The sequence below is a fragment of the Sorex fumeus genome, unplaced genomic scaffold (assembly GCF_029834395.1).
Source record: "Sorex fumeus unplaced genomic scaffold, SorFum_2.1 ptg000019l, whole genome shotgun sequence".
Classification (NCBI taxonomy): Eukaryota; Metazoa; Chordata; class Mammalia; order Eulipotyphla; family Soricidae; genus Sorex; species Sorex fumeus.
The window spans coordinates 25,869,906-25,886,400 of record NW_026606076.1 but is presented as its reverse complement, the minus strand read 5'-3'; the positions used below and the strand labels follow the sequence as shown (position 1 = coordinate 25,886,400).

The 16,495-nt window shown below is 49.6% G+C and overlaps 1 protein-coding gene across 1 annotated transcript in view; it reads left to right on the top strand.

Moving 5' to 3' along the window:
* LOC130022023 (putative zinc finger protein 66) overlaps positions 1 to 16,186 on the top strand; it is a gene marked incomplete at its 5' end in the record, with an annotated part of 56,797 nt that extends 40,611 nt beyond the window's left edge. The window contains 3 exons of the mRNA XM_056112745.1: positions 12,547 to 12,576; positions 14,738 to 15,013; positions 16,148 to 16,186. Coding sequence (XP_055968720.1) covers positions 12,547 to 12,576; positions 14,738 to 15,013; positions 16,148 to 16,186 — 345 coding nt within the window. The remainder of the gene's footprint in view (positions 1 to 12,546; positions 12,577 to 14,737; positions 15,014 to 16,147) is intronic.
* Between the last annotated feature and the right edge of the window lie 309 nt (positions 16,187 to 16,495).

Below are 16,495 nucleotides of genomic sequence, written 5' to 3'. Positions count from 1 at the left end.
CAGATCTGAGTGCTTGGGTAAAATCCCAAATAGTAATGGTGGGTTTGGTGTCAAAATATTGAATGTGATCAAAGTAGAGAGAGAGAGAGTAATGTGGAAATCATCTGCCCCACAGGTAGGGGGAGGATGTGGAATGGGGGGTATACTGGGGGTTTTGGTGGTAAAAAAATGGGCTTGGTGAAGGGATGGGTGTTTCATTGTATGACCGAGATTTAATCCCGAAAGTTTTGTAACTGCTCTCACGGTGATTCAATAAATAAAATTATGAAAAAAGTAAGCTGGAGTTCATGCCCATTTTAATCAGCCTAATTAATGGCTGAATAAACAGCAATACTCCTAGGGAAAAACGGAATTTCTACTTTCACATGCTCAGTTGCAAACAGTCCCTTTCTCTTCATCACTCCCTGACCAGGATATTAGGTATACTGGTTCTTGGGGTGGCTACATTGGTAAACTTGTTGTTTTATGTTTTTCTGAAAGGGAGATATTTGAGTATGGGGAAGCATCCTCCACCCAGATCCTCCATATTCCAGTAGGCAGGGGTCACACCCACCAACTGGCCCCCTGGTTCCGTGTAATGTGTAATCCCATCAACGGCCAAGACCCAGAGATTATAAAACCCAGATCCCGGAAGAGAACAGCACAGAGTCTCCTGCCCCCGTGCCTGGCTGTCCTCGCCGGGGCCCCTTGGAGTGGAGTGGGTTGAGTTTCCCTCCCCACCCCCCGACCAGGGCTCTGGCGGCCGAAGACCTCCAGAACCAGCCACCACCATGGTGAGACCACTCCCTGCACACCTGAAGGTACCGGCAGAGGAACAAAGGCATGTGGGTTCCGGGGCTGAGATCTCCAAGCCTGCTCAGATAGGGGCTGAGCATCCTCCACCCATATCCCCAATATTCCAGTAGGCAGGGGTCACACGTACCAACTGACCCCTTGGCGCCATGTAATCCCATCAAACGGCCAAGACCCAGAGACTATAAAACCCAGATCCCGGAAGCGAATGCGGCTGAGACATTATTATTTCATGCTTACTTTGGACAAACTGGCAGGCTACCAAATGTAACCTGCCCACATGGCAGAGTCTGGAAAGCTCCCCGTGGCATAACCAATATGCCAAATACCAGTAACAATGATGGGTCTAATTCTCCTAACCCTGAAATAGCTTTGAATCTCAGGGCTAGGATTAAGAAGACGTCACTGGGGCCTGCTCGAGGTAATCGACGAACAAAAGGATGGTCGTGATCATGATTGGGGAAGGGGAACTTTGCTCAGGGGTCACTCCTAGTGTGTTGAGAAGAAATTCATTTTAGAATTGGCCAGAGCCATAGTAAAGTGAGTACAGTGCTTGCCTTGCATGTGGCCAACCCAAGGTACTCCAGTCCACAGCATCTTTGAGTTGCTCACTGGAAATTGAGCGTCTCCTTCTCATCCCTAGAACAGGTGATGTGGGGGTGCGGCATGAGGGAAGAATGTCTAGTGGTTTGGCCCAACCCAGTGTTGCTTTCTTTTGGTCCTACTGGGTCTGTGCTTAGGTATCACTCTGTATGGTGCTCACAGGAGCAGTGTTCATTGGCTTTGTCCCTGGAGTGGCTGTGTGCAAGTCCATCAACTTTCAGTATAGTGCCATTGTAAGAAATCTGGCTTCCATACTGTAATTACTGGGGCCCGTCACCCTAAAGTGTTGGTGGAGGCCGGTTTCTCCCTTCTAAAGTGGGGAGACGGGAGAGGCCCTGAGCTCCTCTACGGTGTTGCAGTATATCCTTTGGCCCTTGTGTGGAGTGGGATGGCCTCCTCCTCCCCTTGTGTGTGCTGATTCAAGATGCAGTTACCTATGTTAACATGGCAGAGAGTTTTACCCGAGAGGAGTGAACATGCCTGGTTGCCTCTCAGAGGAATCTCTACAGGGACGTGTTGCTGGAGTCAAAAGAGAAACAAAGAGATGGGGGACCACTGATTGATAATCAGAATGACCCATTTAATGCAAATCTGTTAGCATACTTACAGAGCATTGAAGGGGTTTGATGTATAGGACTACACGTAGGGGTGACTGCACATGCTCTGCTCAGGTTCCTGCATAAATAGTTCCTTCCATTGATAAATTAATTGTGCTATACTTCAATTAAGTGTGTTATTTTGGGATTTATTTCGGGGCCAAAGTGCCCATTCTTCCTGGCTCTCTGATGAAGGATCATTCCTGGCAGTGCTCCAGGACCCACGGAGGTGATGTGGATTAACCCAGTCAAACAGCTTATGAGGCTGGTGTCTTATCCACTCTGCACCAGTGCTGCAACTTCATTATTTTTTGGTTTTGATTTTGTTTGGGGGCTACAAACAGCAATGCTCTGGATTTCTCCTGGGAATATATTCGGTAATTTCTCCTGGCAGTGCTCTGGTGCCATCTGGAGGTCAGAAATCAAAACTGTGAGTGTCAGGCATGTGTCCGCCCCCTGGACCTTCCCTCCAGCCACAGGTTCATTTTTTCTAGAGTCCCACCCCATCAGACACAGGATTGTTTATTGGGATTACTTCCAGTGGTTCTTGGGACATTTCAGCATGGCTCATTTCCATCTTAAATTGAAATATGGTTATTCTGCCTACCTGCCAGTTACTGAAACAATCTGCTTCATTTCCCCCCATGGACTTGAGTGTGAGAGCATTGGTTCACCCTATTACAGCATCAGGGCACTTCTCCTTACTCCCAACCCCACACTGTGTGACCAACCACTCCAGGAGCTTCCTCTCTACTCTTATGTATAAGCCCATCCACGTTGCAGCACAGATTCACCTGGGTTTTCCGAAACAACCTCTCCATACCTGGAGCCTGGCCCTGTATATGCTGCCTGCAGAGCCTGAAGTGACATCACAGTGCAGGAGCTACTGGGTACACATTTTGTTTCTGACACAGATGCTTCAGTCACGTTGCCCTTGGGAACCCGGGGGGAAGGAGGAAGTGGCGTTCTGGCATGGCACGGGGACTCTGAAGGCCGATTTTGTGGCAGGAAGGGAGCGGCCTCCCATGAGCACCCCACGCCAACCATCTCTCCACTGTGAGCGGTAGAACCACGTCAGCTTGGGGGATTCTTTCGTGCTTGTTTCTCGCTTATTCCCCTATACCAGGTAGTTCCTGAGGCGCAATTGCCTCCAGCTCTGTGATGGTGTAGCAGCGGGTGGGTGCAGGCTGGGTGCAGGGAATTGGGCATTGAGGTGCGGGATCTGCGTAGGATGGGGGCTTCACCGTCCCGAGCCTCCCAGCACAGACTGCACTGGGCCCTGTCCTTGAACCTTTGGGCCAGACATAGGAGTCAACCTAGAACCTCCAGACTCACATGAGGGGCATCACTTCAGCCTCTTGCTGGCAAAGGAACCGGTTTTCATCCTTGTTTGTCACTGGCTGCCGTGATGGGGCGAAGCCACTGGGGGCGTGGTGCTTGCAGGTGGCTGGGTTTGCCAATTAAAATTCTTTTGTAGCTATTTTTATTTGGTCTTTTTTTTTTTTCTGGGGTTGGTGGTCCACCCGTAGATGCTCAGGTTTTATTTCTGTCACTGTGCTCAGGAATTATTCCTGACGTTGCTCTGGGGGCCGTACGGGATGCAGAAGATTGATCGGAGTCAGCAATGTAAGAATCCACCTGTTTTATTGTCTGTTTTATCCCTACATAGGGCTGGAGCGATAGCACAGCGGGTAGGGCGTCTGCCTTGCACGCAGCCCACATGGCCGACCCGAGTTCGATTCCTCCGCCCCTCTCGGAGAGCCCGGCAAGCTACCGAGAGTATTCGATATGCCAGACACAGTAACAACAAAGTCTCCAATGGAGACGTTACTGGGCCCGCTCGAGCAAATCGACGATCAATGGGAGGGCCTTTACCTTTTACCTTTACCTATCCCTACATAGTTTTATTCCCAAATCAGGATTTTCTAGTCTCTTAGGTAGCAAGCCACCCCTCACCCTCATCTCTCCCTGGCCAAGTGACCCCTGGTAACTGGTTGTTGGGTGAGTACAGTGGATAAACATATCTTTGTATTTTGTTTTTTTGTGTATTTTTTTTTTCTTTTTTGAAGGAACGGGATTTTTTGGAGGCAAGAAGCTCTGCTCAGGGATCACTCCTCGTGTGCTGGGAAGCAATTAACTGATAAATGGCCAGAGCCAAAGTACAGTGCTAAGGGCACTTGCCTTGCACAAAGCCAACCAAGGTTTGAGCCCCTGCATACGAGTAAAAGGCATATAATGAGGCTTTAAACACCCACTGTTTGGGGCTAGAGAGAGAGCACAGCGGGGAGGGCGTTTGCCTTGCACGCAACCAACCCTGGTTCAATTCCCAGCATCTCATATGGTCCCCTAAGCACCAGCAGAAGTAATTCCTGAGTTCAGAGCCAGGAGTAACCCCTGAGCATTGCCAGGTGTGACCCAAAAAGCAATAAATAAATAAATAAATAAATAAGCACCCACTGTTTGACTCTTTAACTATAGCAGGCTAGAATTTGTCATTGCACATGACATTGTTTTCTCTTTTCTTTTCTCTCCTGCTTGGTTAGAGTTACCAAGTTGCTGACCTTCTAGGCCATATCCTACAGTTTGTCGGTCTAACTCCTGACTGAACTCAGGGCTCACTGCTGCCAGGGTCAGGGCACCATAAGGTATGCTTGGGTATTTCCTTGGGACAGCCAACTGCAAGCTGATAATGTATACTGTTATATTGCTGTGGCACATGAGATAGAAAATGTCTAGTTAGAAAGTAGACTTACACAAGAAGTTCTGACTGTCAGACACAGTTCCTATCATGATCTTTAGTAAACACTCTGGATAATAGGATAATTATGCTTTACAACACACATTTGCGTGGTACTCAAATCTGTTCCTGCAAGACAGGAGGGAGTACTGGAAGAGGCTCACGTGGATATGCTGATTCGGGAGTAGAGTAGATCAGGACCCAGAGGAGCCCGGTTCAGCAGGACGGAACTAGGACTGTGCTTTGGGCTCATATGGGCCCAGAAGTGATCCTGGTCCCTGCAGAGAGTTTCCACATGCATGTCCCTGCCCAGGTGCCAGAGGGCACCTGATAGTTTGCCCATGCTGAGGCCCTTTAGCTGAGCCCATAGCAGTGCCACTTTCAGGCTAAGGGTCACTGGGGCCAGCATTGATGCCGGCCTGCAGGGGGCGCTGATGTGCTTGGGCACCTGGGCTCAGATTCAGCCCCTTGCTGGATGGAGTCCTGACTTCTCCAGGTCTTTTGCACATAGCCTCCTGCTGATCTTCAGGAATAACAGATGCTGGAGATGATGGTGACACACCATCTGACACACTGTTGCCAGGAAAGAGGTAAGTGTAAAGATGACATGGTGCAGTGCCAGGAACTTGCTGTCTTCCTGGCCCATCTGTCTCCAGTTGGTATAGGAAGGAGCCCTGGACTGAGATTCCTGGAAAGGGTTTCCAACTATGCTGTATGAGGTAAATTTTGTCCCTGTTTGTTTTGTTGTATATGGATTGAGTCCTCACCCAGAGGTGCTCCAGAAGTACTCCCAACTCAGTGCTCAAGGATCACTTCTTTGAGAACTTGGGGATCTTACAGGGTACTCCGGGTCCAAGGCTAACTTTGGGGTTTTTGGTTATTTTACACTGGGATGTGATGTGGGACCAGACCTTGTGATGTTCACAATTACTCCTGGCTCAGCACTGCAGCATAGCACCTCAGAGTGCATGAAGGACCGTGTGGGACTGAAGAATCGCCAGCCCTACCCCTACCATGCTGCTTGATGCTTTGTTTTCTTTTGTATTTATTTTTGTGCCACAGTGGAGTTGCTCAGGGCTTCCTCTTGGCTCTGTGCTCTAGGTTCACACCTCAGGGGCATTAGGGGCCCCTGGTGTGTTGGCCCCATATGTATCCTGGCAGCTACAGTGACTCGGGCCCCAGAATATGTGTTTCCCCTGCCTTGTCCTTCCCGCTCTGGAGGGCTTCGCCTGCTCAGTCACACAGAGTCACGTTCACATGCTGCTGTGCATGCAGTTCTGATCTTGCGCCGGTACCTGGGAGACAAGCAAAGTATGTTGTATCTGGTAGAGGTGTTAAAGATCAAGACATTTTTGCCTCTTGAACAGGGATTAGAGGCAGCCCTTAACTGTGACTTCAGGGTCCTACAGGCACATATGTCCACACAGAGCTTTGAGTTTGCCACTGTACATTGAGTCTCCCCTTCTCAACCCTAGAACAGGGCGTGTGGAAGTGTGACATGGAGGGTTGTCTAGTGTTTGGTCCAACCCAGTGTAGCTTCTATTTTTGGTGCTGCTGCTTATGTACTTGGGTGTTTCATTCTGCAGTGCTCACCAGAGCAGTGTTCATTGGCTTTGTCCCTGGGGTGCCCCAATGTAAGTGTAGTACCTGCAGGAACCTTGTAGTATAGTGTCATTGTAGCAGATCTGGCTTCTCTCAAGTGATTACCGGGTTCTGTCACCCATCACCCTGAAATGCAGAGGAGGCTGGTTGCTCCTGATGGGAGTGAAGAGAGGGGGAGGCCCTGTACTCCTTTAGGGCACTGTGTGTCTCATCATCAGGCACCATAGTATAGGGTGTGATGTGTGATGGCCTCACTCACACCCCCTGTGTGTACTACCTTAGGACATGGTGATCTTTCCCGATGTGGCCATGAGATTCACCATGGAAGAGTGGCCATGCCTGGATGCCCCACAGAGGAATCTCTACAGGGATGTGATGCTGGAGACCCCACCAGCACCTGTGGGCTGTCAGTGGGAGCTGCTGTGCCTGCTTCCCATGCCCAGAGAAACCCGTGTTGGCTTCTAGGGGCTGGTCCAGGCTGTGATTCTGAGTGGCTGGAAGGTGTGACAGCCATGCAGATAGCTGTTTCTCTACTTCCTTTCATTTTTTCCTTCCTTCTTTCTGTCATATTTTCTTTCTTTCTTTCTGGGGCACACTATTGGTTCTGAGGGGTTCTTACTGATTCTATATTCAGGAATCATTGTTGGTGAGCATGGAGAATCATAATGGATGCCCAGTATCAAACCCGGGTCAGATAAATGCATTCAAGCACCCTATGAGCTGTTTCTTCTTTTACTAAATGAAATTACTTTCAGCCAGAACAATAGTATAATGAGTCTGGCATCTTTTTTTCTGTGTGGCTAGTCCAGGTTCAATCCACGGCATCTAATACAATCCCAAGACACAGCCAAGAGTATTTACTCTGCCCATAGCCAGGATTAAACCTTGTGCATTGCTGGGTGCAACCCCCAAAATATAAAGAGTAAATTTACTTCTATTACCACATTTAACTTGCATGTTTTATTTTGCTTTGGGTATTATTCCGGGACCACACTCAGCATTTTCTCGGGTTCTGTGCCAACAGATCACTCCTGGCAGTGATCAGGGGACAATGCGGGTACTGTGGATTGCAACCCGATTAGGAGTTTGCAGAGTGCACGCCTGGACAGGCCTTCAACTTCATTTATTTTTTGTTTTTGTTTGGGGCCACACCTGGCAATGCTCAGAGGTTCCTCCTGATGGTACACTCACAAGCTCCTTCTAGTGATGCTCAGGGAATCATATGGGATGCAGGTTCAGAGCATTAAGTTTGTGTAGGACACAGGCAAGCCCCGACCTTCTGGAGTATCTCCTCAGCACTTGCTTTATTTTCTCTGAGTACAACTTAAATTTTGCTTTGTTTATTTTGTTTGGGGACCCACCTGGTGATGCACATGGGTGACTCCTGCTTCTTCACTCAGAGATCACTTCTAGAAGAGCTCTGGAAACTGTACAGGACGTGGGGACTCGAATCTAGATCAGTCACAGCAAGGCAGCACTGTCCCCATTGTACTATCTCTCCAGCCCCTATTTTATTATCTGAAATGTCATTTTATGTATTTGAGAGGGGAAGTGTGGGCCACACCCATCTCTGCTCAGGGATCCCTCCTGTGTCGGCTCAGGGCAAGGTTAGCACCCTCTGCTCAATATCTTCTCACTAATCCCAAAGATTCTAACTTGAGTAATAATTTGTAAAATTGTGACTCAAGTTTGTTTAGTTCTTTTACTTGTAATTTTAAAATTTTCATTCATTTACTTTTTGGCTTTTGGGCCACAGTCAGTGGTGTTTAGGGGCTACTCTGGCTCTGCCTTCAGGAATTACTTTTGGCAGTGCTCAGGGACCTAAAGGGATACATGGGATCAAACCCGGTTGGACTGTGTGCAAGGCACACGCCCTCCCTGCTGTGCCATCCCTCTGTCCGCTAAGATCATTTATATCTTAGCGCCTAACCCCCTCAGCTTATGTTCTGTTCAGTGATTGGGGTCACTTCCAGTGTTCCCAGGAGACCAGATGGTGCCTGGAATCAAGTCAGAGGGTCCCACATGCAAAGCATATTCCCCAATCCTGTGCATTGTCACCCTGCCTCCATTGGACTCTTCTACGGATTTTAAAATTTGTTCGGGACCAAATCAGTTGGACTCAGGGTTTGCTCCTGGCCTCTGCACTCAGGGATCATGGCTGGCTGGTAGGGCACAAACTTGGTTTGAATATGGGCAAGTACTTTGCCCCACCTACTGTACTATCTGCCTACACTGCCTTCTATTTCCCTTTGTTTTTAGCTTAAAATAAGGTCTTGCCATCCTTGTCCTCACTTGGGTGCTTGGATTTCCTCCTGACCGTGCACTCAGTGATCACTCTGGGAGGGGCTCAGAAACTCCATTTGGTTCCGGGGTGAGAGAGCGTAAGTGTGGAGGGTGCTTCCTTACTCGAAGAAAACCGGGTTCAATCACTGACCTTCCATGGAGCCAATACTATCAGAAGTGATTCCTGAGTGCGGATACAGGATTAACCCTTGAGCATCGCCAGGTGTGACCCCAAAACAAAACTACATACAGTGCTGCGATGAAACTTAAGTCAGCCATATGCCTGGCCAAGCCTAGACTGTTAGTGGTATTATCTGGGGCCCCATTATTTAACTCTTAAATTGAAACCTTATCTTATATCTCACTCCCCAACAATCTCTGGCATATTGAAAGTGGATATTATGATCATGCCTTTTCAGTGATATGGCCGGTTAGACCAGGGGCACATGAGGATTACTTGTCGTCTTTTCCTTGTGACTAATCCATGCTTCCATCTCTGTGGGGACAGGGCTTTTTGGGCTGAAGCCAGTGTTAGTCTCCTGGTTGGAAGAGGAGCCCTAAAGCCAGGGAGGAGAGGTGTGTGTCCCACTGAGTGTCTGAGGACACTGGCTGAGGCCCTGGGCACTGTGTGGGTGCCTTGAGAGCATGTGAAACATGGTGCTGACCCCGAGATCCTTGGGCTCCAGGATCAGGTGTCTGTGCTGTGCTCATGCTGCCCTTCACTCCCCTGAGCTGTCTGTTACCGAGCAATCCTACACTTTGATTTCTTGACTTTGTTGTTATTCTTCCTCATCTGTCAGGTACGGGCTGGAGCGATAGCACAGTGGGTAGGGCGTTCGCCTTACAAGCGGCCAACATGGCCGACCCGAGTTCGATTCCTCCGCCCCTCTTGGAGAGCCTGGCAAGCTACCGAGAGTATTCGATATGCCAGACACAGTAACAACAAAGTCTCCAATGGAGACGTTACTGGGCCCGCTCGAGCAAATCGACGATCAACGGGAGAGCCTTTACCTTTACCTGTCAGGTATGTGGAATAGTTTATCAGTTTCAAGGTCCTTGTTCCCCTGGCTGTATAACCAGCCTGACTGTACACATACAGGGTCGGGTGCCCTTTCTGGAGCACTGGACCCCGCTCTTTTAATCAGACACCATGCTTATCTTTGCCTTTGGATCATGCCATGGTGCTTTGAGTATAGAAAGAAATGTAGTTTTCTTTGGTTTCATGGCCTGGGGATTCCCAGCAGTTATTCCTGGTAGTTCTCAGAAGTTGCTTTCAGCGGTGTTCAGGGATCAATCCCTGTCAGCCTCATGCAAGGCTACCTGCTGTACTCTTGACCAACCAAAAATGTTTTATTGCGTGCATGTGAAACTGTGAGTGTGAGCCTATAGTGAAGCTAATTGGAACCAGAATGGCAGTGCATCAGAGAGGGTGTTTGCCTTACAGACACCGCCTCCCTTCGATGTTTGGCATCCCCGATGGTATCCTGAGGATCACTGGGTCTGATCAAAAACAAAACCCAAAACGTTTTTTCGGGGATTGCCGTGCTCCTCCCACAGACACTTCCAGCAGAGTTTTCCTTTCTATACGCTTGTTTGAACTGTGAGAATCATGGAGATGTCTTTCACCTGCTCAGCCATTCAGGGGTGTTGCATTCAACATGGGACTAATTCTTGTGTATTGTTTTTGATTTGAGAATTCAAATCACAGGTTCTGGATGTGGCATTGCAGCAATTTGATTTGGGAACATGGATATTGCATACACGTGTGCTGGTAAGATTCTCTTGTTGAAACTAAATATTATGCCATTGGGGGTACTTTGTGAACCAAGCATGTGACTTGACAGGTGGTCCAGCTATATCCCCCAACCACATCTATGGTCTCAGCACCACAGGAAAAATATCAGAACCTGGGGCTGGAGTGATAGCACAGCAGGTAGGGCATTTTCCTTGCATGCGGCCGACTTGGGTTCGATTCCCAGAATCACATATGGACCCCCGGGCACCTCCGGGATAATTCCTGATTGCATGAGCCAGGAGTAATCCCTGTGTATTGCCGGGTGTGACCCAAAAAGAAAAAAAAATTCAGAGCCTAATGCTGGGACTAGAGGGTCTTTAACTTCAGCGGGTGCTGAAATCTGGAAATTTATTTTATTGTATTGCTTTTTTTTTAAGTGCCAGGATTTTCAAAGTTATTCGTAGTTGTACTTAGGCATACAATAATTCAACACCAATCCCTGCACCCACGTCAGCTTCCCTCCACCCGTGTTCCCATATTCCATACCCACCCCAGTCCCAACTCCACTCCCGCCTGTTCTGGACAACCACATGACTAAGTTTCAGTGATTGCGGCTTAGATCTCTTGTTTTCAGTTCTGTTGCATCTGTATTTTTGGGTAAATGGCTACACCCCTTACTCATGTCACTGGCATAAATGAAGCCCTGATCCCTGTAAACTTCTGGTTCTCTTCTGCCCCCAGATTTCTTTCTTTCTTTGACCGACTTCTCTCTAAACACTGGAGTCAGGGATGATTTAAGTAGCCCCTTTAGAGTACATTTCTACATCCAGTGTTCTGTATTCCACAGATGAGTGACATCATCCTGTTTTTGTTTCTTTTTATGACTAACTTCACTCAACATGGTATCTTCCAACCGTTTGGCAGCACATATACTAAAATTATAAAACCTAAAAAATTATTAAATTTTTGCTTTTTGAGTTACATCCATTGATGCTCAGGGGTTACTCCTAGATTTCCGCTCAGGAATTATTCCTAGGGGTACTTGGGGGAGCATATGGGATGCCTGGGATTGTAGCTGGGCTGGCTGTGTGCAAGGCAAATGCCTACCCATGTACTATGGCACCGACTCCCCCAAAATTATTTTTATTACAGGAGAAATACTGTGACTTTACATTTGATAGACAGCAAGGACAAGTGTGTTGAAAAGAACTCAATGGCTCAGCACTAGTGGTTTTGCATTAGGAAGGACACTTGCTTGGCATCAGGAAGAAAACTATGGTTCCATTCCAGCACACCACATGGCCCCCAGTGCCCCAGCAGCAGGAATCCTTGAGCAATGCTTGGTGTGACTCTCTCCCCACCTAAGTAAATATAACAAGATAACAAAAAACTCAATGATCCTGCAGAGGAATCTGCTTCAGGTGAGATGTTTGCAAAGGTCCATCTCGGCTGTGTAGGGATACATCATTGCCTTCACATGCTCAGCCCGGGCTCCAAACTCAGCTAGACCCAAACCCAGTCTCAGGCCCCTTTTAATTTTCACTTTAAACTGAGGCTTCACTTTTCTGCAGAGGGTGTTATTTCCACTTACTGTGTCTGTTCTTTTGAGTTGGAAAATGTTTACACAGCTATGTTGTGGGAAGCTGGCCCTTTAACTGACCAAGAGCCTACGTGCCTGTGCTAGGTACGGCTATCCTGACCTACAGTACCCTCAGCAGGTAAAGCCTGTGGTATGGTAATCCTGACCTACGTGACCCTCGGCAGGTGAAGCCTGTGGTTTGGTAATCCTCACCTACGTGACCTTTGGCAGGTAAAGGCTGTCCTATGTATGATTATCCCAAGAAAACAATTGTCATGGCTGTAACTGACAATGATTAACTTAGTATAAGCTTTGTAATGCATGTTAGGTTAAACTTATAGACTCTGTAACTTTCCTAATCACATTTTGAGCACGACCCTTTGTGTAGCTGCCTCACTAATATATACCCCCATCACCCTCAATAAAGCCTGTCCCTTTTTCTCTTTGTTTCTAAGCTCCATTTTTTCTCTCGTGTCTTGTGTTCATTTGGTCAGTCTTTCCCTGCACCTACGGATCCTAGGGCCACCTCTGTGGGCCGGAGCGTGGTCTGGCGGGGCCCCCCGCAACTGGCGCCCACACGGGGTGGTGTCTGGGAGACGACTGCCAAACTCCCCTTCAGGAAGCGGTGGCCACCGGGACGCACGGAAAGGTAAGTGCACGCCTAATCAAAAATCCCTGTCTCGTTTGAGGCCGAGTGGGCAGATCCCCATCTCGTTCGAGGCTGAGTGGGTACTAGCTCCTGCCTCATTATAGAGGTCGACGGGGCGGCATCAGGGGAGAATTAAGTGTTCAGTCTCATATGAGGTATATGAGACGGTCACTGGGTTGGATAAGCCCCCCCCCCATGCCCCTTTGTCGTGTCCTTTGTGGAATGTGTGTGTGAGTGAATGAGCGGTCAGGGGCGTCCTCGCCTCTGATTCGAGTCTGTTGTTCCACGGCTGGGCACCCCTAAGATCCCCGAAAAGGCTACGGAATCCGGTTGGGCTGCCTGTGGTTCCACGGGAAACATATGGTCTATGGTGGTGCTGACTTAGACGTCGGCCGCAAGTCACCTTTGGCTGATCCACTACGGCTAAGTTTCCCACCGGCCAGACAAGCACCTGAGTGGGCCCCTTTGTTGGGACTCCCCCGTGTCTCGCGTCTGTTTTTCCCAGGTATTCACACGGGGTACAGCCTTCCAGTGACCCATCTCCTGTCTCGTCAATCTTTATATCTTGTCTGCCTTCTATTCCTTTCATCTGTCTTACTCCCTCTCTTCTTCCTATATTTCTCATTTTCTGTTTCGTAATCTGTATATTCGTGTGTATCTGTATCTTTGAACGCTGTTTCTCCTGACCTCTGACAATGGGTCAGAGTTTAAGCAAGAAGGAATTGTTTATTCATGGTTTAAAGACATCCCTTAATCACCGGGGTATCCAGGTCAAGAAAAAGGATCTCGTAGATTTCTTTCTTCTTATTGAGAAGATCTGTCCCTGGTTCCCTCAAGGAGGGACCATCAATGAGAAATGTTGGGGCCGTGTAGGAGACTGTCTTAAAGACTATTACAGGACGTTTGGCCCCAAGAGAATCCCCGTTCCGACTTTCTCTTTTTGGAATCTCATTAATGAGGTCCTTCGAGTCCGACATGTTCAGTCAGATGCCCACCAGATAATTCAAGACTCTGAGACCTTAAAGATTATGGCCCTTTTAACCCTCAGTCCCGCACGCCTTCCAGTCCGCCTTCTGTTCTCCCCACCCCCACCGCAGAGACAGAGGAACCTTGTCAGTCCCCGTGTCCCTCTGTGTCAATCCTATGCCCACTGAGGAGCCACCTGAGAAACCTCCTGCAGGCTCTCAGTACGATCCCCCTGAATGTTCGATGCCACGCTTATATCCAGTCATCAGGGATCCCCTCCCCAAGCACTCCCCTCCGCATTCTGTGGACTCTGATGCCCATCCCCCTGAGAACGTTGCTGACCTCGGGGATGCAGCCACATGCTTTCGTGCACCTGAGAGGTCCCCAATGGCCCCCTCGCCCACCCTCGCTGCCCCCCTCCATACAATCCCGAGGTCTCTTTCGGGGTGAGCGATTGTCTTTCTCCACCCCTTGTGGGTCCTGACCTTCGCCTTGTTCCCCACCGCTTGGCGCAGAATATTCAAATGCTCCGCTCCTTCATACAACAAAAGCAGGAATTCCTGGACCTCCTGGGGCAGATCAGGCAGCTTGATCTATCTCCAAATACCCCGCCTGACTCACTAAGCCCGCCACTTAAAGCTCGGCTGCAAGCCCCTCAGATCTTTCCTGCTCTCCGGTCTGGTAGATGCCTCTCACCTCAGGCCCCTTCAGGGGAGGAGAGATAGGGAGCAGCCCAAGAGGCAGACTTCCCAGATGACCGTGAGGGCATCAAGGAGGCTCCTAATCCGGGCAGGGATGCAAGGGACTCAGAGCCAGGTGAGACCCACGTGGGAGCCCATGGACGACAGCACTATGAAAGACTGAAGTTTAGTGATATTAAAGACATTAAGGATGCTGTTGCCTCCTTTGGTCCAAAGGAGGTCCAACTGCCCCCTTTACCCTGAGCCTTTTAGAATCCCTTAGCGAGAGCTGGCTCACCCCTAATGATTGGTTTTCCCTGACCCGTGTCGTTTCAAGCCGCGGAGACTATCTGCTCTGGAAGGTGGATCATCATGATCGCTGTCAGGATATGGCCCGGCGGAATCTCGCTGCGGGAGGGTCCTCCTCCCCCTGGGTACTGAGCAAATTCCTGGGTAATGATTCCTTCTCCTCTAACGAGGTTCAGGCTCCGTTCCCTCCTGGCCTTCTCACACAGATTCAGGCGGCAGCCTTGAAGGCTTGGAAGGGTCTCCCAACCAAGAGTTCCGTTGTCACCTCTCTTTCCAAAGTCCACCAGGGCCCTAACGAGCCCTACAATGACTTTGTTGGCCGCCTGGTGGAGGCTTCTGAGAGCCTCCTGGGGGGAGGCGACACTGATAATGACTTTATTTGCCACCTAGCCTATGAAAATGCTAATTCTGTCTGCCAGGACGTCCTTCGTCCTCATAAAGGAGGCAAGACCCTCTCTGACTACCTCCGCCTGTGCGCCGATGTAGACCCCGCCTCTCACAAAATTGGACTGGCCATTGGGGCGTCCTTTATAGGTTTAACCCATACTCCCATGACCGCTCCAATTGACCCTAGATTGTGCTTTGGCTGCAACAAGCCTGGTCATTTCCGGCACCACTGCCCAGAGCGGGAGTGGGCATGCGTGCCCCATACATTATGCCCCAAGTGTAAGGACGGGTACCATTGGGCATCAGACTGCCAGGTTGGAGTTACCTCTCGCCCGGGAAACTTGTCGCGGGGCCGGCCCCAGGGCCCCGTAATGCAGCAGGCAGCTGGGGCACCCCCTTTCTTCCTCCCCAAACTCTTCCACCTCTGGCCCTTGTTCCCCCTCCGGCTTCGATTCCCTCCTGCGTGCCATCCCAGGAAGCTCCAAATTGGACCTCCGTACCACCTCCCCCACAATCTTAACCCAGGCACAGGGACCTCAGCCCATCCCAGTTAATTTCCAGGGGCCTCTGTCTGCTGGAAAGGTTGGCCTCATTATCGGGAGGGGGAATCTTATACTGGAAGAATTCCAGGTCCTTCCCGGCACTATAGATAATACTCTCACTGGCCAGCTTAGCATTATGGCCATGACTACATCTTCCTTCCTAAGTATAGATCTGGGTGCATTGATGAATTGATGAATTGCTCCTCATCCCGCCTGGCCTTGCTCCTGCTGCCACCGGCCCTGTGCCACTGGGGGTGCATTTGGCTCAGGCTATAAAGGAGTGTAAGCCACTCCTGACCCTCACCATCTTAGGCAGGCCCTTTACCGGCCTTATAGATACTGGAGCTGATACTACCATCATTACTACTAGGGACTGGCTGCCCGAATGGCCACTCTCCCCCTCTTTAACACACCTGCAGGGGATTGGCCATTCAAAAAACCCAATATTAAGTTCAGCTGAACTCAAGTGGCGGACCCCCGAAGGAGAGGAAGGCCACGTCCGCCCCTATGTCCTCCCCGACCTGCCTGTTAATCTGTGGGGGAGGGATATCTTGTCCCAAATGGACCCGATCCTAGTAGATACCAAAGGCCTAGATCTTTTACTTCAGCAGGGCTATCTTCCTAGTCAAGGTCTGGGAAGGCACTCCCAGGGCCTCACTGAACCCGTGATGCCTTCCTTCTCTGTAGGACGACAAGTACTGGGAAATTTACCATAATGGCCGTTGACTTGCCTGTACCCCACACTGATAAGATTATCTGGCAATCAGATGACGCTATGTGGGTAGATCAATGGACCCTGTCCTCTGAAAAACTGGCCGCAGCGGAGGCGCTAGTGCAGGAGCAGCTCGCTGCTGGACACATAGAACTGACCAATTCCCCCTGGAATACGCCCATTTTTGTGATCAAGAAGAAATCGGGGAAGTGGCATCTGCTCCAGGATCTGAGGGCAATAAACAAGACCATGGTGGTCTTTGGAGCATTACAACCTGGCTTACCATTGCCCGTAGTCATCCCCGCCCTATGGCACAAGATTGT